This window comes from Hyalella azteca, unplaced genomic scaffold (assembly GCF_000764305.2).
Source record: "Hyalella azteca isolate HAZT.00-mixed unplaced genomic scaffold, Hazt_2.0.2 contig9706, whole genome shotgun sequence".
Taxonomy (NCBI): Eukaryota; Metazoa; Arthropoda; class Malacostraca; order Amphipoda; family Hyalellidae; genus Hyalella; species Hyalella azteca.
In genome coordinates this window covers 213,514-237,143 of record NW_025939768.1, presented here as the reverse complement: position 1 = coordinate 237,143, position 23,630 = coordinate 213,514, and the positions used below count along the sequence as shown (strand labels likewise).

Genomic DNA, 23,630 nt, shown 5'->3' with positions numbered 1-23,630 from the left:
TATCAACTTTTGAACAAGATATTTTGAGGGAAAATTTTCAGGTAGTCTAATTTTTGTTTGAGATATTACAAGCTGATTGAGATATTACGAGCTGATTGAGAGGATTAGTTTTCAATGTGAATTGCCATAAGTCGTTTGGTGATGAAGCCAAATACTGAAATATGCTAAGAAAAACATTGCGCTGTAGAAAAAGTCCGCGACCATGCAGTAGGTCATGGTTGAACCATGTAGTAGGTGACCTACCGGGAGTTATACTACCTTAATAAATGTACCAACTTGTACGACTAATTGCCAGTGATTGGTTCCATTTTCAGGACTCAACGAAGTGGTTTAAATCAACAGTATTGTATCAGCATCGGAGGGGGTTATAAACCCGATTGAAGATGGAAAAATTCTGGTCGAAATCTGTTAGGTAGCCGGGTATTAAGATTCGACGACAGGCCACATAGTTATTCAAAGCTCACACCACTAGATCGTGGTGTGTCCTTTTATACAGTAGGCACCTCGTGTCGTACTCGGCGCGCCCGATCATCACAATAAACAACTTAGGAGTTGAAAAACTCGAGGCAGGGTTTCATTTGAAGGGTTTCTTCGCTAAACCAAGTGGATAAGATCAACAAGATCGCAGCTGCAAGCTGAAGGTTTGGAAACGGCGAACAGTTGTAAAAATTACAGTCGAAATCGTGGTTAAGATTCAGCGGCAGGCCAACACGGCCAAATGAGAGCTGGCACTACCATATTATCACGAACTCTGGTTAGGAGCACTGAGTTTGTCTGCGCTGCCGAGGAGTACCGTCAGAGGCATGGTTGAACTATCTACAGTTCAACCATGCGTCAGAACAGAGGGTTGAACGAAACAATTTGAACTAAGCTTCACATGGGAAGCAAATTTTTGACATTGTACGAAAATTATCACCCATTTCCACCTAAAAAATTGTTAGCCTCTTGATAATCTGAACTTATTGAACAAGCTTTCGTTGCTGAATCTTGAAAGCAGCATAATTTAATGAAACCGTGCAGATGATATTACGTACTAATGTACTATTGACGTCTTGTTTGGTTGTAAAGATTGATTTTTAGCAAGAATGCATTTATTTTATTGCTCGCCATTTACATCTTCTCCATTATCTTGGCGTTATTAATAATTTAATATGCCTTGCTTCATGTCATCATTATTTGATGACGCGTCTCATCTTAACCAAAGTCTTTTCAGTATCCGGATGCACGGAATGCTCAGTGCTTGCGTTGTTTCCGTTAATCAATACAATTTCTCAAAATTACCATTCAATTAGAAGTACATCATTTTCTATAATCGAGTATAAATGAATTAGTTATAATTAATGAGCTTGCCTGAAGATCCAAACATGTTCAAGGATTATATTTAGAATGCTAACCTTCAATCATGGTAATACAACTTTAATTACTGGCATCATAATTTTAGCTTGACTGAGCGAGTCCTTTTGACTCTAGTTTGTCCTGCTTCTACAATTAACTACCCTTGGATATTTTCTTCCTGCAACTTGCAAGGTGCATGCTAATCCGAAACCAAAAAGAAAAATCTGTACCCTTGACCATGATTTATTAAAATTCTGAACATGTTTTCTTTTATGTCATCCAATATTTTTGACAGAATGACAGTAATTGACAGTTTGACACTAATGAGCCTAGCTAGCCTAAGGCCTAAGCTAGGTAGGCTAGGACGCTAGGACGGCTAGGTAGTCTACTAGTAAAATGGTAGCCTAGCTAGGCTAACTGACTTGAGTTTGAAATAAAATTCATATTTATATTGATGTATTCAAAAGTAATTTTTTTTAATTGAAAAATTTTGTTCTGTTAACAGTTAACTTGTTAAGAACTTAAGTCCATCTGAATGATCTGAGGTTCTGAACTATATGCTAGGCTTGAGCTATCATGCTATTTGCTATCAACTGCAAGGACCCTATCACCTATCAATCTATCATTGCTATGCTGTAAACAACACAAGTTTCTGCTGTTCTCTGAACTGAATTCATGAAGAATGATTTTCAATCAAAACAATGTATTTTAAAAATATATATAATTCATTATAGACAATTTAATACAAATTTTTTTCTGTAAACTTCAAACTTTTTTTGTATACTAGCTACCTAGGTATAGTTCACTCTACCCCACTATGCAGAGGGTGGATGCAGCGTCACCAATATATGGATTTTTAAGCCCAAAGCGTCGCCGGCCATTTTAAAGATGCGTCGCCAGGTAATTTTTAATGAAAAGCCATTTACGCTGAGTAATGACGAACTATTTACAAGCCACGAACTTATTACAAGGTTGCATGCACGTGTTACCCCAAATAACTAATTTTACCCTAAAAACAGTCCGGTTGTACAGCAAGTGTCAACTGAACAAGTAATAAAGCAGTCTGACCGCTCTGAAGCTGTCTCTTATACACATCTAGATGTGTATAAGAGACAGATCATCGGTTCTCATCAAGAAGACTGTAGCTCCACACCAACCGCTCCTAAACGTCAAATAAATGCGTTCATAAGAACTAGCCTTCTTGAAATATTGACATCAGGAGGATGTTTAAACTGTTTTGTCAGACACAAAGTCATCAATGCATGGAAGGGGTTGCAGCAAGTAAGTTATTCAAGGGTAGACACAACATGGTTCAAGTAAGCAAACTGAAAATTGTGCAATAAAAGGACAGGATTAACATGAGAACCAGTGAAAACCATCCATCATTCAATAAAACAGGCATGAATAGCTGGAAAACATATGTTAAGAGCTCAGCAAAGACAAATATAAGCATGGTGACATTTTAATGAGCTGAAATGCACTGTACTCACCAAAATGGAGCATCAGGATGGGATTATCAAGCAGAGATGTAGATCAATCATGCATTAAGGCGTCTTAAACAGGCTTTTTTGAAGGTCAGAAAAGAATCAGGTGCAACCAGTGAATTTTCAATTCAGCAATCAGGGGTGCAGAATAACCAAAAGTGCATAACATATGGACTTGCAAGAATCTCGTCTCATTAACTTTTACTCTGCTTAAATATTACACCAAGGGGAACAAGATACACGATTAATAAGATGCACATGACACTCAAAAGGTAATGAAATAAAACATGAAAATACATTAAGGTACAATTTTGAATGAATGATTCTACTATATAACATAGCTAATGTTCTGCGGCCCTCTTCAACGGAATATAGGGATTTGGTAGGTTTGCATTCTAAAGGCTTTTAAATAAATATGGCAACATTTTGTGACGTTTTGTCATTGCTGACGCGTAGTGCGGTGTTTTGAGAGTCACATAAAGCAAACAGAACTTGAGTAACGCATACGGTTATTTTTTTATAGTTTTTCATTTCTCGATGCGTCCTAAATGTGACGGAATATACCGCGTTTACCCTACCAAATAAATTGGGGAAAAGGCTATAATAATAGGTCAAATTGGCTAGCTTCATAGGCAATTTTGTGTAATTCATTGCTGGCTTCTTTCTGCCCAATTTTCCACTTTGATATTAAAATAGGCCATTTTTCCTTATTTTGCACGGTAATAATTTCAGAAGGGATAAGAATGGGTAAAATTAGCCAGATTAAAGAATGATTTTTGTTGGATTCAGTGGTAGCTTCTGAGCAGTTCCAAAATAGAAATCTGAAGCAAATTTGTCTTGTGTGTAAGTTAAGCCTAGACTACTGAGTACAAATGCGGTGCTTCCAAATAACAATATTGAATATAGAATGTACTTTCCAGAAATTATGGTATATTTCTATATAAAACCCTTTATGGTATGTCAGGCAAAAGTTTCCTAAAAAATTTATTATTTCACTGGTGGACTGGTGATTTTAAAAAATCGGAGGTAAAAATGTTTTTTCTCATTTTTTACAGAAGAAATTGAGAAAAGGCTACACAGGAAACAGTGAAATTGGCAAGATTCACAGGCCTTTTTTCTGATTAATGGGTGGCTAATACCCAATTTTTTAATTTGGTGTATAATTATCATTTAAAAAATTCAAGGCAATTCACAAAAATTGTATACAAACATGTATAATTTTTTTCGATTTTTATAAAAGTAACTAGGCATGAGCAGAAACTGGAAATTTGAGAATTTGAAAAAAAATTAAACTTTTTGCATAATAACCCTGAAAAGATTATCACAGATCAGGAGGGAATTCTTTGCCATTCTTGCAGAATTGCTAATTTTCATGATTCAATGGATTTAGTTGAAGTAAGGAATTAAATATCATCTTAATTTAATAAAAAAAATTCCCTATTCATTGCTTTGATCATAAAGCCTTGGAATACCATTAATTTTTTAACAGTTCTATATCCATTGTAGCAGCTCCCACACAGGATTAGAATTTTTCTACTTGTTACTGGAATCTTGTGGCTCCTATAAATATAAATTTTCAATAAATTTTGAATTTTCAATAAATTTTGAATTTTCAATAAATTTTGAATTTATTATTGAGCTTTGTTGTTAACTATTAGATAGGAGGTAATTCATGTAGAGTGAATCTCATGCATGCAAAAATTGCAGGAAAGCTCTATTGCAGCTCTAAAGATAGATGTTTTTCACACTAGCTTGTACAGACAACATGCATGCTGTAGTTGCTACCTTCACCCACTAATATGGATGTGCAAGCAGCTGCTTTATAACTTTGTGCAGCGTTAAGCTTGTGAAGTATAATGTACGAGTACACTCTGCATGCTTCAAACATTTTAAAGTTGAGTTTTATTTAAAGTGTCCCAAATTATCCCATTCCCAGGGGTAATTTGGGATGCTTTTCTTTTGCATCTGGCACCTTACAAATATATGGAATTTTTTTTAGATATGCCTTACAATAGGCCTTGCAAAGACCTTTAAAATGAGCCTAAACTTGTTTGTGAAATGTTTCATGGTTAAAAGTTATAAACGAAAAATGCTCAAAATCGTCCTTTATTACCCTGTTTGATGGCATTGGATGTATGATTGCCAGCGTATATCTTAGCTAGATATATATTCTTCATATGTCCCCTCTTTTCTTAGAAAATAAAAACTATAACACCGCTGAACAGTAAAATTGAGCAGAAGCCAGCCGTAAATGAGACATAAACAATGTACTCTAGGACAATTCCATTCATTCCTATGGCCCTTGTCTTAAGTGGAAGAAACATTTCATGTAAACTTATATCCCTGCACAAACACTGTTGCTTGTTATTTCATTGAAAAAATTACCACTAATTCTACAGAATACCATACATAAAATAGTTGAATTACCACTGAACTCAGCCTAACAATTATAGTATGAGAAGCAAAAAGTTATTATTAAAATTGCATCAGCTGAAAGCCAGACACACAAAACAAGAGTAGTTATGGAGCTATGTTCATGCTTCTAAAAAACATGTGAATGCAAGCAGTTGTGTGCCTAACAGATTGCAGTGCTCTGGCTCAAAATATAAAAGATAACTTGGCAACTCCACACTTATGATTTTAACACCATGCCATGCTCCTAGTATTGCTCAAGAAACAAATGTGCTGTCTTGATGCCCCAAAAACCTCTGCGATGTGAACCAGTTAGTCCAGTCTGAACCTCTGCGATGCAATAAGTTGTACCGTATCAGTTAGTCCTATTATGTCCATAATAATAAATAATCTTCAATTTTTTAATCAATCTTGTTTTACTCTTGCTAGATGCCATCAAAAATAAAAAAATCATTTCATAACGGTAAATTTATGTGTGTATGATGTTTGTCTCTGATATTGTTAGTTAAAAATGCAGAGACTAGTTCATACTAAAATGCATCACATAGTATTCACATGTATATACTAACAGTACTCTTAAGCCCTCCACTTCCTTTGTAGATGATGTAGATGTAGAATAAAGGGCATTTTCTGTGATGTGTATATATACTTATTTTTCGTTTATTGATACAATATTACCATATCCATACATTACTGTATTATTGATGTGATGTTACTGTATCCATGGACTTGCCATTGAGAATTGACAATGACTGTGTGTACTGCAAGCTTCATGTCAGCAGCCATTTAGCATTTCTTCTCTATCTGTAAGCTTATGGGACTGGGTTTGTAATTGCACATCATTTCATTTGGTTCAAGTGAATTCACTATAGCAAAAAATATTGTAAAAACATACCTGAAACAGAAAGGAATATTTTAGTGACTACCATCATATTTTGGAGAAATTAATCATAGTTTAGGTTAATTTCTTTTCATTCTGTGTTGCAAAGTGGCAGTGCACAATTCTATCTCTGACATTCTATGAACAATTTTGTGATGACTGATGATGCATTAATTTTTTGCTGAGTGAATTTTTATGCTGAGCAAGGTAAATGTAATCAAAATTCTTTATTGTTAGATGATTTTTTCATTAACTGGAGTGATTGCTAACCAAGGTTCTACTGTAAATGCATTTTAGGGGTGTCCTGTATTACCCCAGGGCCTGGGGGGTGTCTCTTACTACCTACTATGCCATACGGAAATAGCTGCCATTTTGTTTCGGATTGAGGTACAAAAATTCTGTTGATGAAGCATTAAAGCCAACACCTGTCTACAACTTTTTATAAGCAAAATTCTTCAATGCAGCAAATATTTTTTTTCACTACGGACCTTAGCAGAAGTACTCTTTCAAAATATCACTTTTTAACAATTATTTTTGAAATTTTTTGAAGCTAGTAAATACATGATTTCTTAACTTCCTTTTTGTTACAAAAATTGGAAAAATGATGAAGTTTAGCTGCAATATAACATTTTTTCACCATGGCGGAGGACTGTCCCGATCTACCCCACCAATCCCTTATTACTCTGTTTGATGGTATATATTGCACAAGCTGGCTTCATTTTACCACATGGTACATAACAATTTTAGTTTCATTAGCTAGAATAACTGGCATCAAGAATCCTATTATTATAAATCCAGAATCCCATAATTGTAAATTTCATTTCTTATCTCAGACTATAGTCACATTTTTTCAAATGTTTAGGCTGACCAGTTAGACATGTTTCTAAAATAAATTAAAGCCTCATTAGGGTTGAAATTAAAATGACTGATATAAGTAAGGTATATAAGTTATTTTTTACAAATGTGCAAGATTAACCTGCGAGTTGCAGCAATTTTCCTCTTGGAAGCATTAAGGAACTCATAAATGCCTTGCCAAAAATTCCTATTTTAATTATCGTTATTGGTGAACTAATATTGTTCACTTTACAATGTGCCATCTTTTCTCTGGTCACCATACCTGGTATATTTCTGTCATCCTGTATATGGCATTGGTAAAACATTATAAATATTTCTTATGTTGAATTCATTAAGTTTCCACTCTTCAGCATGCAAGATCAATGATATTGTGGCCTAAAAGTGAACCCTGTGCTTAGCTTCTTAGTTGGGCTTTATCAATACCGTCAAATGGGGTAAAAAGGGATGGGCGGGGTAATAAGGGACAGTCCTCCAGCATTTTGTAGCAATGTTGTAGCAGCTAAACTAATTAAAATATTGCAAAACCAAAAATAGTGGTGCAAAGTTCAACCGTTTTACTATCTATGCAGCATAAAGCAAGTTGAGAAATCATACATTTATTACCTCTAAAAAATCCCTGAAAAAAAGTGTGGGGTAACATTGACCGGTTTGGAAATTAAGTTAAAATTACCATATATAAGACTCTGTAGAGTCTGAAACATGAAGAAAAAAAACATTAATAGATAAAAAAAATAGATAAAAAAACATGTATCAAACATAAAATATGTTATATAGGTACCTATGGTAATTTTAACTTGATTTCCAAGCCGGTCAATGTTACCCCGTCACAGCTGCCATTAGGTGGTCAAAGTTCCCCCATTGGGGGGCGGCGCCCCCCATTTGTAAACTATGACACTTTCCTAAAATTTGTCTTTTGCATATGTAACTAGAAGAGTTCTACTACAATGCATCAAAACCTGGAGTTATTTTACAAAAAAATAAAGAAATTGGAGGGGGGTACTCCGACAGGCTTTAAATAATAGCTCTTTTTCATGGGTCACATTATTAATTTTTTAACCTATTAGATATGCAAACTTTTCAACTCTTTCTATTGTGTTACGTAGTCTCAGTATTAGGCTTTTGATGGCCATTGACAAAATTTTTCTATGTCAAATAGTTTTTGAGTTGTGGGGGTTTTTGTTAAAAAAACGAAAAGTGGTCAAAGTTACCTCGCCGGTCAAAGTAACCCCATTTTACGGTACCTATGTCTTTTACAAATTTTTTTGTTAGAGTAAAATCACTTGACTCAATTAAAATTGTGCAAAATTACAAACCATCCTGTAAGCTTACAGATACAGAAGAAATGCTACATGGCTGCTGATATGAAGCTTGCAGTGGACAAAGTTGTTGTCAATGCTCAATGGCATGTCCATGGATACAGTAATATCACATACGGTAATGTATGGATAAGGTAATATTATATCAATGAAGAAAAACCAAGTAAAAATCACAGAAATTTTCATTTATTCTACATTTACATCATCTACAAAGGAAGAGGAGGACTTCAGAGTACTGTTAGTAATAGATTAGTGCACTCTGCATGCTTCAAATGTTTAAAATTGGGTTTTATTTCAAGTGTCCCATTTTACCCCATTTCCAGATTAATTCAGGAGCCTTTTATATTGTGTCTAGCACCTTACAAATAGCATATGGAATTTTTTTTGGAGATGCCATACGATAGCCCTTGCAAAGACTTTTAAAATGAGCCCAAACTTGTTTATGAATTATTTCGTGGCAAGAAGTTATTAACAAAAAACGCTCAAAACTGTCCTTTCTTACCCCATTTGACAGTATTGTCTTTCCTTAGAGAAGATTGATTTAAGTTCTTGTGTGATGGGTCCATGATTATTGAAGTCCAAGGGAGTCTATGGAACAAAACCCTTCATTTTGTATTTATGATTATAGTGGGGAAATGAGTGCACAACCCCATGTTGGTATGTCTTCTCTGGCTTATACAAGCAAATATGACAAAAATTGAGATATATTTACTCCTGAGCATGTTTCACAATTTTTGAATACTAAATGAGTAAATTACTGTTTAGGAATTTACAAAATTTGGTCATTATACTTGAAATATTTGGTATTGGATAAAATTTTTTTATATAATTTTCAGTGGAATTTTTTTGACTTCAACACATTCTAATGTTATCAACTTACTGATATCACTTGATCAGAGATTGCTTTGTTGATGGAAAAATGAGAAGAAAAATAAAAATTTTGTGACAAATATCTTTAAAATATCTTTAAATTTGATGTTCAGAATTCAATACATTTGATGCAGACATTGGCAAGGAAAAATTGCCAGTCAATGATGCCAACAACAGATGAATGTTGTCAATATTTATTTTATAGACCATGATAAAGAAGAAAATGTTGATACCGTATCAAAGCCATCAAAACCAAATTTTAAGGATTTTTTTTTACAGAAGAAAGACCTTGTATAAATAAGTACTTAATTGCCAATTGCAGCATATAATACCCTATCAGATATTGCAACCATTTAATGAAATTTTCATAACTGAATATATATTATATATAGATTATTGTCATTCATCCAAGTACTTCTCTCACTAAAAGTTTAAATGTACTTCCTTTGATGGTTAAATTTATAAAACTTGAAAGAAAAGTATTTGTACCTACGTATTTCCGTTTGTTCCCAGTCACTGTGTTCAGTCATAATTAGAGCATTCTGTTTTTCTATTGATATTTATGCATTTCAGATGGCTGAAACAAATGCCGGTGATGAAAGTGAAACGGCCTTGGGAGGCTGCTCGGGGCTCCCCAAACAGGATGAAGAATACTGTTCTCTGAGCACACATCCAGAGTTGCTGGATAGTGAAGTGAACAACACTGACAAGAGCATAGAAGAAGAAGATCTTCATTGTCCAAAATGTGACTTCAAAACAAGAATTTCTGACCACCTGAAACTTCATATTTTATCTCACTTGATGGTTGCTAAAAATCTTGCATGCCTTATGATGAATCTGCAATCAAATCTTATGAGAAGTGAGGAGGATTCAATCGCGTCTAAAGCCATGAATCACATCAAAACAGATGATGCTGATAATCATGGTTCCAGCACTCCCTATTCTTGTTTATCTATTCCATCATCCTCTATTATTTCTTCACAGCCATGTGAACCAGATTTTAAATCACCTCAATTGATATCAAAATTGCCACAAATGCCATCAGAATTGCCTCAAATGTCATCACAATTGCCTCCAATGCCCTCACAATCACTTCAAATGCCATCACAATTGCCTCAAATGCCATCACAATCACCTCAAATGCCATCACAATCACCTCAAATGCTGTTGCAATCATCTTCAACCTTTTCTGAATCTAACGGTGAGCCATCACCATCTTCCGCGCCCATTTTTACGTGTCCACAATGCTTGCATTCATGCACAAATGTAATAGAATTTAAATTGCACACTCTATTGCATTGCGCCATGAATAATCAGGCAACCACTGCAAGACAAAATTCCTCTGCTGATCAACATAACAAAGAACAAGAAATGACATGGCCAAATATTTCAAATCACAATCTGTGTTGTCCTATATGTCGTTGCTATTCGTTGGACGAGAACAGTTTCAATGTCCACTTGAAGACCCATATTCATCACGGCCGGTTCTGGTGTGATAAATGCTTATTCTCCTCGTCCAGAATTGAAGAAATGAAAATTCATCTTTCTTCTCATTGCACACGAAGTCACAAACGCATTTCATGCCCTCATTGCGACTTTACAACAGCAAACAAAAGTTATTTTAAGGTACATCTATCTACTCATACAGGAGAAGGAAAAATGTACTGCAATTATTGCAACTATAGCACCGTATACAAGAGCAACTTCAAGCAACATGTGGCCGCTCATGAAAAGAAAAGTGAGCTGCAATGTCCTATGTGCGATTTTAAATGTGTTGGAAAATCTGAGTATGGGCTGCATTTTGCCAGTCATACTGGTGAGAAGAGACTGTCGTGTCCATTCTGTAAGTTCAACACCTCAAATAAGACTTATTTCAAGCAGCATGTTGGTTCTCACACTGGTGCTGGTAAAATGCACTGTCCCTTTTGCAAGTTCTCTACAGTTAATAAAAGTTACTACCGAATCCATCTATCAAAGCATACTGGAGAAGGAACTCTGCGTTGTTCTTTATGCTCCTTCACTACTGTCTACAAAAATAATTTTCGGCGGCATTTAGCCAAGCACCAGACGGAAGCTGAGGAATCTTCAATTTCAATGAACATTTTGCCACCTAGACGAGGAAGACCCAGTAAAAGCTGGAAGGAAATGCAAGCTCTTATGAATGGCAGTAGCTTAATTGGACTTGGATGCATTAAAGATCCTATGAACCTATTCCGTCCTCAAAGTAATGCCACTGTCGGCGGCCCCAGCACTGAACCTGTCAAGTTGGAGCTCATGGAAAATAATGTTATTTTTAATGGCACAACTGACCCCAATGCCTTAAGTCACTTTTTCTTCAATGCATGCAACGCACCTGATGCAAGTGTTAACCAGGCCGTTGGTGGTTGTGGTGCTGAGAACTCTCTGCAATCTTCATGTTATGACGTCTCATTCAAGCAAGAAACACTGAATGATCTGCCTGTGGACGAATAACTACAAAACAATATGCATGTTCACGTCTACCTCATCATCATAAAATAATTGTATTTTCCTCTGTAGGCTGCAGCTATTTGTCCTATCCTTACCGATCTTGTATTCTGTTTAACAATTGTCATTATTTTTTATGTAACCTGCTTGAGGGGCTTCTGAATACTTTTGTGTTGCAGTGGTTTTGAATGGTATTGTATTATCAAGATCGTCACTTCCTTGTCCATACATCATGCAAGCAGCCCACACCGTGCACGCATATCTACAGCATTATATAATATCTTGTTTTTTTTTTCAAAGTTTAGGCAATTTGATAGCAAATCGCTGATGAACGTTTGAGTCAAATAATAAATAATGTCTACTAGATTTTTTTTGAACGAGTACTTTTCACGCATCTAATATAATGCAAGCTGTTAAGGGTCATTAGAAAAAAAAGGTTTTTAATAAGTTTTATTATCAAGTATTTTGTCAAGTTATGTTATGTACTTGAGCTTGACATTTCGAGGTGATGCTCAAAAAAACGTGGATATGATTTCACGGAATTTGAAATATTTTTTGACGTGTTTTATGTATGAGTCACTTTGAAGCTCATGTAAAAAAAACTTAACCTAAGTTACTATAGTTTGCGACAGGCCGTTCAATTTACTTTTTAAAGTGATTTTGAGATTGCAAGTTATTGAAGCTTTAAAAATTAATTTTATTTTCTAAATTCAATATTAACTAGGTATTTATTATTTACTTACACATCCTTTACCCTCGTCTATTAGCCTTTTTTCTCGTTTGTTTGACTGTGTTGCAAATTTTTTATTCCGCTTCCTCATTTCTCGCGGCCCAATAGTATTTCATAAGTGAATGTCTTATGACTTGCTCGGACCTTCTTTTTGTTGAATTTTGTCGCAACTGGGAATGTTATGGAACATTTCTCGTGTGCAGGCTACATTAATTTTACTTCCTTGCCACATTTTTATGACATTTTTTCAATTTCACGTCGACAATCTTTGTGGTAGCTATCTTTTTCTTGTGTTTGTTGCTTTAGAGCTCGTGAAACCTCTGTTGCAATCGCCGTTTGAACAACACAGCAAGATTTGGATGAATCACATCTATAAACTTCGAGAATAACTTCCTGATGCAATTTTAATCCTCCCGCTGGTGCGATTCACCTAATGCGAACCTAATTCACAAGGTTATGTGCAAGACTATTACATTTACAATAATAAATGTAATTTCAGCGAATGCAATAGTTTTATGCTAGTTTAGGGTTGACGTATACGAGTAAGGATCAGCGTATTAACTGTAAAATAGTGCAAATAGTCATTAAGTGGATGTTGCTAGCTAGGATCGCAGGCACTCACAAATGTCCAGCTAACAACGGCGACTGCGTCACTGAATTCTTCTGGTTTAGCTTCATTGTTGATACTCGTCCCCGTTGAACTGACCTTGTGTTAACTTTTGTGATAAATTTCGACTCTTTAACTTAACATAACTTAATCTTGTACCAGATTCCTTGTCTTCTGTATGCCCGCTATGTTGTTTTATGTTATTTGAGTTTCAAGAATTATAATTTATGATGGGATATCATTTACGTGTATTTGTTCGATAGAAATAGTTGAATTGTTTATTTGTCGTCATCATAAGAAGCTATTACGCACTTTTTTGTCCAAATTTATTTGCTTGAATTGGTCATGTATTTTATGACAAATCTATAAACTCTGATAAATAACTTTTAAATGGAAATAATTTGCCAAAAGGATGCAGATTGCTCGTGATTCTCCGAGCGTATATCGTCCAACGGTGTTCATTGTGAAACACTGACTATTCATAGCAATTTATTGAGTAAATTTCTGTTCTGAATGATATGCACCTGAATGTTATTTTTATTAATTCATTAGAAATCGCCGCATTTGACTATATATACAGATGAACATTCTGGTCCCACAAAAAATTTTCAATGAGAGTGTTGGTTCCTTGCTGGTGACGAACGTTGGTTTCTTACGCTTACTCATTGCCACATTTGTTGTCATTTCATCATTACCGAGACGAATTTTACTTGCTTACGCTTACTCATTGGCACATATGTTATTATTTCATCATTATCGAGTTCTTACGAGCGCTACTTTCCCTCTCACATTGAAGTGTCGGCGCCACGCGACGGAAGCCGACTTAGCAACGCACCAGTTCGGCTGCCGCCAGAACCGTATACGCAATACATGCAATGTGCTAATCTCAACGAAGATTTTTTTCGTCAGATGAAATAGAATTATATATTAATTGTCATGACGTTATTTGTTAATAAATTAAGAGGTAACTTTTCGAAATTGATAGTGTTAGTTTTCATCACGTACATAGCAGTTCTGTCTTATATTTATTGAATTGTGTTAAATGTACTAACAATTTGATAAGCTTTAACCAGTAGCGTTAGTTTGAACGGTTCCAATTAAGATATGCTTGTTTCTGTATCAGAAGCGGCGATGCTAGATTTCATGCTTTTATTCAGGTATAAATCAGATGTCATATTTTTGTTATGTTCGGGATAAATTACCTCAGAGATAAACTATTTACTTCAGTTCATCATTACAGCTCATCTACAGAATTCTCTCGCTTCTTTCTTCAGTCCCCTCATTAAATTATTAAGATCTATTTATCTTCCCTCGGCGCGATTGTTGTCTACTGTAGTCTTCTGAGTAGTACCTTCACTCCTACTAATACCATTACAGGTAAATACTCTTAGTCTAAAATGAATACTCATTTGGAAACGCAATCCAAATACGTCGGTGCTTGTTCGTCTCAAATAGTCTTGCCATAGTTCTTAACTTCGACTTAGATATCATGTTGCTCATAAGATATGTGTAAGAGTTTGGATCTGTTAACAAATAACATTAAATTATTAACGTATTTGGAACAATAATAAAGTTGACCAAAATTTAATTGAGAACTTTTTGGATCCTTAATTCTTGACTGCTGAAGTGCTGACGGTTTCTTCAAGCATACCGGTTTTTGTTTTCAAAGTATTTTTCTGTAGTATGTAATATATGAAGAAAACAACTGAAAACGAAAACATTATTTCTTGTACGAATTGTTGTGCTTTGTAGGTGCGTAAACGGCTACCCAACTCCTGACATCCAACCTAATTAATCCCTTATTGGCTACTTATATAACTTACCTCCCCCAACTGCAAGTTTCCTCTCAAGGGGAGAAATTTTCCTTTCGAACAATTGACTTTCCCCGTGATTAAATAACCAAGCGGAGGGAACAACTTTCTGTTTGACGTAATAGGTGCGCGCGGTGTTATTGCAAGCCGTGGAAATCAAGCTGCAGGTCATTACCAGCGCTATGACGTTGAAACGTCTCGAGCATTTCATGCTGAGTTGTTCTCGAGAGTGTGGATACTTCCCTCTGCTGGAACGTGTTCCGTATTGCTGTGCAGTTATGGCGCGGACGTAAATTGCGCGTCGCTGTTCCTCTCAGCTCAGTGCGCAGCGCGAGTGGATGAGAGGAGGGTGTGTCGCGTCAGCGGCATTTGCGTTGACTGACTTGGTTGCATGTGGAGAAATGAGTGAGACGTTGTCCAAATAGCAACGCACTTTTTGCCATTGTTTGGGTTATCTTGAGCCAGCTTGGCCCGTTAAAACGGCCAAACAGGGCTTCGTCTGTGCTGTGGCTGAACAAGCGTGTTAATATTTGGACAATACGACTCGTTCTTTTCTCTGAGTGTGGTTTGGTGTTAAAAAAAGTATACTGATCTATTGGACCCCTGGAAATCTTTATCTAATAATCAGCTTCAAAATGATCATAATTGCTTTGCAAATATCTTCAAAAAATACGGAGAAAAATTACTTAATCTCTCTGAGATTCATGGTAATGATGGATAAATAACTATTTATCAATAGGTCTTCCATCAGCCGTCATATAACCCGCCATTCAAGACAGCACGTGGCGCTTGTTTGCATTCAGTTAGAACTTTACTATTTACGCCAGCGAAAGCAGTTGCATTTTCATGGTCTGGTCTAACATAAAGCTTTTGTCCGATAACACAGTATGTCTAAATTCATGCTCACCTTCATGTTCGATAACACAGTATGTTAAATTCATGCTCACGTTCATATTCAATAACACAGTATGTTTAAGTTCATACTCACGGTCATGTTCGATAACACAGTATGTTTAAATTCATGCTCACGTTCATATTCAATAACACAGTATGTTTAAATTCATGCTCACGTTCATATTCAATAACACAGTATGTTTAAGTTCATACTCGCGTTCATGTTCGATAACACAGTATGTTTAAGTTCATACTCACGGTCATGTTCGCTGACCCAGTAAGTATGTTTACGTTCATACTCACGGTCATGTTCGATAACACAGTATGTTCAAGTTCATACTCGCGGTCATGTTCGATAATACAGTATGTTTAAGTTCATGCTCACGTTCATGTTCGATAACACAGTATGTTTAAGTTCATTATAGTCATCATATAGTCTGAAAACGTTCTTTATGCCCCAGTATCATACGAAAAGAAATTGCATTTATCCATTAACATGTTAGTACGGCACGACCCTCCAGCGCTGCCAGATGGCCTAAAAACGGCCAAGTCTGTTGATAAAAAGGCCTATAAATTAAAATATACTAGTATATTTGTGGGTTCCGGTGCAAAAAAATTTTATATTTTCCGTACTTTTAAAAATTTAATGAGGTAGTTCTGCCATCATATATTGTGGTCCACAAACGCAATAGAAAAAAACTAAACCACAGAATTTGTCCGGAAAAAAATACCCGCAACCCTGTGTTAAAGAGAAAGCGGTGCCAAAGATAGCTTTCGTCAAAGCGGCGACTAGGCCAGCTTTTGCGGCAGAAGCTGGCCTGAAGATCCACCTGAGATCAATTAACTCAGCCGGTTTGGTAACTTCCATTCTTGCGATGTTGCTTAGTATTTATGGCTTAGATAGCGACATTTTTCTTGTTTGCATTCGACTGGGATGCTATCTTCTTAGTATTTGTTTCCCTAGTGCAAGTATTTGATTTATTAAGTTTTTCGTTTTGCAAAAAGCAGCTAGCAATAATTTATTCGCAAAGACGAATCAGTAGAATACTCGAAACTAAGGACTAGAAGTCTAATTTGTTTAATATAATATAGTTAATTATAATATAATAATAAGTGAAATACAGCCTGCTTCACTGTACAGTGTACAGTAGTCTAACTTTGCTATACATCGGTCGCAGGTTTGCACAAATATTCGAAAAAATATTCAAATATCAATATTTGATATTTATTTACGAAACTCTGTTAGAAGTCTTTCATGATTATGACTTTGAGAAGACAATAATAGCACAGATGATCATTCCTTGTAAGGTTACGAATGTGAATTTCATTTAAACAAAATTTCCGAACATAATTTTTTTCAAAATGTTTTTTTTTGCGTAGTTATTTTTAGGTATAATACGAGCCTCCAACTTTATGCTCTGTGTAAATCTGCTCTGCACCGCAAGTTCATGTTTGCCTCAATCGCTGCGCGTGCTGTTGAACTGAATTTCTATTCGTTGAACTGAATTTCTATTCGTCGAACTGAATTTCTATTCGTTGAACTGAATTTCTATTCGTTGAGCTGAATTTCTATTCGTTGAGCTGAATTTCTATTCGTTGAACTGAATTTCTATTCGTTAAGCTGAATTTCTATGCGGTGAACTAAAAAATCTGCCCGTAGAGCTCCCGTCGGGGTAAGGGCCCCAGTTCGGAAATAACTTAGTCATGTAGAAGTGACGTGCAGTTTCACTCGTGACTAATGTGATGTCTCAGCAAGATGCGGTCACGACACTCCGCTGCACCAGCTGTTTTTCTGCACACAACTTTCCAAGCTTTTAAAGGCTTTGTTTTGTATCTAAATTCGACCAACACTTGGCTACGATCTACTTATTATTTGTTATAATACTTACCTCAAGTTTTTCTCTTACAGCTCGCATCGTCGTGTACGTCATTATTATTAGGAGCCCACCATACTGGGCATTAAATGGTGTAGGTTCGCGTGCTCTTGGTCTACTGAAAATTATAAATACTCTTTCACTGCAATTCACATCTCGTAATTAATATCATCTATCGCTGCCTCCAAAATTGAAGAACATTTTTAACATGTCGATCGGCGAATGCATCGAGTCAACCCTTTTTACACGAGGCTCAATACTACTTTCACTTTCAAGTGCTTTCAAGTTCTCCTCGAGTCACATTTTTTAATTAAAACACTGCGCGTCATCTTCTGATTGTCTCACTTCTCGTTTTTCTCGAGGCAACTCATTTAACTTGTAAGGCAGTTCAGCGAAAGCTCTTAGTATAGAGAGCCATTTGTTAAATTCATCAATAAGCACGTCATTCTGGACGCGTGCTTTTGTTTTCTAGAATATTTTACTTTGTTTTTCTATAAGATAAAATTGCGTTGAATTTTTCGAAAATGTCTAAGGAACCGAAGTTCTCGATTACTTGAATATATTAAGAGTATTAGGGGAGTATAAACACTAGTGTGCTTCCCTAATATATTAAGAGTATACACTAGTTAAAACGATGCGCCTGAACTATTTTATAGTGGATTATTTACCTAGGCACAACCTTCATGTCTTATTCTACTGTCAGTTGATGGCTCGCATCGCAAAGCAAATACAAAGCTAGAACCAATGAAAGTTAAGCATATTTAAATAGAGCTGCTCTGAAGATGCAACTGCATCATTAGTTCTGTCGAATGAAGATAAGCTTGTTGAGACAGCAAAAATGACAAGTAAAGTCTACAGAAACGAAAACGAAAAAATAAATCAGAATATTTTTATTTGGATATCAAAGATTATTCCAGCTAAAGTCTTCATTAATACTCAATCTATTTTTAAATATTCAGCAAGGTGTGCCGCTGTCGGAAGTAAAATTCGGGGTCTCACCTATCGATTTTGTCCCGCATCTTTTGCATTTTGAAATTGAAATTTTTTCCGACTTATGCTGGTTAACTTGGGATCATACAAGAAGTTGAGGGGAAGTCCGTCTCGTCCTCGATCATGCAATCCGGCCCGTGACTTCTGATCGCTTAGAGAACTCGTGTAAATCAGTTTACTTTCATTGCGTATTAGTTGATCGATATCGTAATTTCCTGCTCTGACAACCATAAGTAATTGTCCGCTAACAGCATTGCGCACCGAAATGAAAGTTTCTGTGTCTATATGCATGGATAATAAATGAATGGTAGTTTTTACAGCGTGAAACATTGTCGGAATGACGTTGCGTATTATTACGGAACGAAAGCGAAAGTTTGCGAGAGGAACTAGATCTGCTCGGTCGGCACTCTTCTGGAACGGTTGCTTGCAGCGAGCGCAGGTCGTGATGCTGAAATTCAATCACGACACTTCTTTCTACAAACGTCCGCTCGAATTTTTCTCTCGGCAAAGAATTTGCTCAGTCTTGGACTTTATGCACCAAGACTGCTTCAGATTTTGAGCATCCCGCCTCACGAATCGGTCTTGCATTGCCATGCAATTTACACGCTGCCCGGAAGTCATCCGTGCATTTGTCGTGTTGCTCGGTGGCCCAAACGTGAGAATTTCAGTAGAAATATACACCTATTATGAATGAGAATATAAAAGTTCCATTACACATGGAAATGTGAATCACGTAGATGGTGACAAATTTTATACGTTAATGCGAAAATAATTAGTTAACCTCTTTAAATGACCAGGAATTTTCTGTCCCACAAGTGGTAAGATTATTAGAGTGTTCTGATAAGAAATTTTATTTCCTGCGTCGTTTTCGTTGTCATTGATGCCCTCGAAAACTTGTTGATGTTCTATTATTTATATCAGGAATGAATTAAGATGTCATGACTTGAATGGAATCATGTTATTGAAATCTCAATGGTAACGTTCTGTTAACATACTTGCTATTTGTTAGCTGGTACTTTGCATTAAAATTCTATAACATTTTTACATTAGAGAAAAATTAATGGGATTTGTTAATGGGATAATTAACACAAATGTATTCAAAATTTTTCAGGTACATAATCTCCAGAGTTGTTTTAAGAGTAATTTAATTAGCGTGAGATTATTCAACAATAACGAAGGATCTATCCTAAGATCAAAAGAAGATCCCCCGCACAACATCTTGCAATGCATGCCTCGACAGAGCGAGGCATCACGGGCTCTGCCGTCCTGTGGGCGATATTTTTGCTTGCGGCCGCGGCTGCACATTCGCCTCCCCCATCCATCGTTAATCTTCCTGCATCTTCCAGCGAATCTCTCATATTTTTTCCTCACGAAATTCCCTCGCTCTCTCTACTTGGAGAATCCTCAGGAGTATTTCTAGAATCAGCTCCCTACAAATCCGAAAGACAGATGGCGATACGAGACTCAATCCGTGAAGATCATGACTCGGCGATTGCCGAACTGCGAACTCATGCCTTGGTACGTGATACATGCGACTCTTTTTAGTTAATTAGTTGTTGAATTTAAACTTCATGATCATCTTTTTAGTTGCTTTTATTAAAAATTTGTATCTAGTTGTATTGTTGTTCCCAAAAATTTTAAACGAAGTAAAATGTTTGTCAAACGCCGTTTTGTAGAGGAATTGCATTAGTCTTCTTGATCCCACTTTATTTTACTATTTTTAATTCATATGAGTAGCTATTAAATTCAGAGAAGGAAGAAAAGTACTGTTGAAATGCAATAATTAATAAATGTTATTGCTTCTCTCTCAGGACGACAGAGAGCAGCTCGTCTGCGCTGATGGCTTTTCTGGCGACGTGACATATCACATCGAAAGAAAATCTCGATCACAGCCATCAACTTCCGCCAATTTTATTTACACGGTAGACAAGGAGGATGGTCACTCCTTGAGATTTCGGCGCTCCGTTGTAAGAGATAAAATTGATGATGAAAACATAAAATCAGTTAGTGGTGTTCTCACGCCCTCCAATAGTTCCGATTCTCAGATAAACACACAATCAACATCAAGCAGCTCCAGAGTGTCGAGCTTCAGTTTACCGCCTACGAAGCAAACGGTGCGCATTCAGGGGATGAATGACCAAGTGAAATCTGCTAGCGCCCAAGGCAAATCTGACACTCTGGAGGCGTCTGGACGTCACCGGTACAGCCCTATAGAACTACGGCATGACGACGACGATGATAGGCCTGACTATGTCTTCAGGGATCCTGGTCGTCATGCCAACAGGAATCATCACAATCAGAACCCAGAAGGATCGGTTGACATTGGGCACTCACATGCCTCTGGTCATCATAGGTTTACTATTCACGATTCCTTTGACGAATCAAAAGACGATTTCAGCTCGTCTCATCCTCAGACATCCAAGGGCACGCTTGATCATCTCCGGTCTCCATATACCCAGTCCAAATTTGGGGAAGTAGTTGAGCATCGACCTCCGCCCCCGAATCGTGATCATCATGAACATGAAAATCAGCGAATAAACTCGCAACTCGAATTTGATCCCTTTGCTGAGCCTCGTCCGTCTGACATTATCGTGCACCCTCACTCATCTGACGACTACAGGGATGTTGATCAAGGATACAAATCGCCTCATCGCAAAGAACGTGGCCAATTGTCACATAGCTCACAGTTAGACAGTTCGCGATTCGTAACTGATCGACACCCTTCTAGTGACCAAGACCAACACAAATTTGTCGGCGAAGAAAATAGTCATCACTATGATGGATCCGTCATATATCGGCCGCGTAAACCAGACCAAGAGGAGCGTAAAAAAGTTTCTCCTCATCAAGAGTCTCAGATTGACGGTCAGCGCGGTCAGCATTTCGGCGACTATCAACACGACAGTCCTGACTATCAACGCGATGAATATGACCAAATCAATGACCACCGCTCTGGTCAAGGTGACGAAAGTCATCATGATTTTTCAGATGGCGGTCGTCAACATGGGAACCAGCACTATTTTAGTCATCAACTGAATAGAGCTAAAGATCAGAATAGCTTTGATTATAGAGATGAACAGCAAAGGTCTCCTCATAACAGCAATAGCGACCCATACTCTAAGAAGCCTTCTCACTCTCCTCCCATCATCCATAGTTACTCTCACAACACAGCACCTGATAGTGCAGATCATATCTTAGAACTATCTGGCAAGAATACGATTCCTATCATTTACGACCAGTCTCCGTTCCAACCCATTTCTGGGCACACGTCAGCACCGGGCCATGGAGCGACGTACTCGTTCAGTAGTGGGCACACGAGAGGCGCAGCTCACCAGGATCAGCTCAACGAAGGAGGAGATTTCTTCCATGTTGAAGAGAATATAGAGGACCTTCCCGAGTTTGTTGATACGGAGTCTCATGAAAATTCTCTCACAAAGTTCCGGAACGATATTGACAACCCAATTAACGCAATCGGATTCTCCAACCATAATTCTTTGAGAAACCTTCGATCTACAAAACCAAATTCAAACTCCATTCGTACACGCGGTATAGAGCCAGCGTCTAACTATATCAACGACAATTCAGCTAAACCACATGAAGGATCATCATTCTCAGAAGGCTCGAATGATTTCTCTGGACTTTCCCTTTACGAGAGCCCTCGCTTCCAGCCTACGCATAATCCTGGATTAGCTTTTAACTTTCCAGGACCTCATTCGCAGCTCCCCATCAGGTCATCACCCGGTGCTGCATTTCGATCCAATCCTCCATTCAACGACGCTGCCTTCCGACCAAACAACGGTCCTTATTTCACGCCCCCTTCTGCTCCGCGAGGTGCAGGCACGGCGATTGGTTCATCTCTCATGCAATTTTTGAACAACTTGCCGTCTGTCAACTGGAGTGGCAGACCAGCATTCAGAAGCCATCCGAGGAATGGCCATAATTTCTATAAATAAATTTCTTCGCCAGCTGAACTTCGGTTGGCCGATTTGAAGTGATAGTAGCTGAATACTGTGTCTTACAAGTTCTTGCTATTCGAGTAGACTGTAGAGGGAAACTGTTGTTATTTGTTATGAATACTTTTTTCTTTTGTTTCGTTGATGATTTTTAGATTTGATTATTTTATTATCAAAACTCAGTGGGAATTGGTATCTAATTTAACATATCAAATAATCGTGCATGGCCCTGTCAAGAATGTGAAAAAGCTATTTTTGCAATGTAAAAGAAAATACTTTCAAGTCTCCAATCATACGTGAAGTATTTACCATAGTGTAGTATTAACTGATTAGTTTTTATATTAATTTGACTACAATTTTCCCTGAAATTTGTAGGCTCTATTTAAAAAATTCTTGGGACAGTTATTACTAGCCTAACAAAATTTCATATGATTGTGGTTTTTACGATCTCTTTGCTTGTTGCGTTTCATGTTCGATTTAATTAAATATAGTACAATGTTTTTATTTTCTTCAATTACATTTGAGCCAATTGCGTCACCCATCCAGATGGGTTAACTTAGTCAACATTATCTTCATTGAGTCATGGGAGCGGTCTGAAACGGCACCTCGTCGTAAAATTCGAGCTTACTCGTCATGCACTCAAGTTGATGTCTATTAACGCAGTTCCTCAATATCTTCTGAAATGCCTCCATCGCATTAATTTTTTACATGGAATGTTTATAAAATTGAATTATAGTTTTTGAATTACAAATAAAAAATAGAATTCATCAGCCACGCAACGATTAAGAAAAACAAGCCCATGGAACAAAATATATTTAATAACTGGGAACAAGATGATAACTGATGTCGACCGTGCATGCCAGTTTTCATTTAAAGGCAAAATTTGGAATATTGTCGCTTTTAGAAATACGAAATTACAAGCAAACTGAAATTCTGCAAGAAATTTGAATAATTTTATATACAAGATTGACCGAGAGATAAAAGATGTTCAGAAGTTTGGCAACCGAACTTACAGAGATCTTGACTTTTCGATCATTTTCAAACACATTCAAGCTCTGAGTACTATAAAAACGGAGAACTGCTTGATTTAGACCATGTACTTAGTTGAGAAGACATACCTCGAGGAAAATAACTTGAGCAAAGTCTTAGAGAGACA

At 36.8% G+C, this 23,630-nt stretch overlaps 2 protein-coding genes across 3 annotated transcripts; both read left to right on the top strand.

Annotated features, from left to right (window-relative positions):
• Positions 1 to 1,222: 1,222 nt before the first annotated feature.
• Positions 1,223 to 12,294, top strand: LOC108677971 (RE1-silencing transcription factor-like). Of its 2 annotated transcripts, none has more exons than XM_018166290.2 (2): positions 1,223 to 1,405; positions 9,726 to 12,294. In XM_018166290.2, exons 1-2 carry the CDS (start codon positions 1,403 to 1,405, stop codon positions 11,622 to 11,624), a joined length of 1,902 nt encoding a protein of 633 aa, XP_018021779.1. In that variant the 5' UTR covers positions 1,223 to 1,402; the 3' UTR covers positions 11,625 to 12,294. The 2 variants fall into 2 exon arrangements, with proteins under 2 accessions (XP_018021779.1, XP_047738072.1); XM_047882116.1 differs by lacking the exon at positions 1,223 to 1,405 and adding an exon at positions 8,765 to 8,939.
• A 7,346-nt stretch (positions 12,295 to 19,640) lies between these two features.
• Positions 19,641 to 23,176, top strand: LOC108677974 (GATA zinc finger domain-containing protein 14). The gene is made up of 2 exons (XM_018166292.2): positions 19,641 to 20,042; positions 20,336 to 23,176. Exons 1-2 carry the CDS (start codon positions 19,749 to 19,751, stop codon positions 22,472 to 22,474), a joined length of 2,433 nt encoding a protein of 810 aa, XP_018021781.1. The 5' UTR covers positions 19,641 to 19,748; the 3' UTR covers positions 22,475 to 23,176.
• The last annotated feature ends 454 nt before the right edge of the window (positions 23,177 to 23,630 follow it).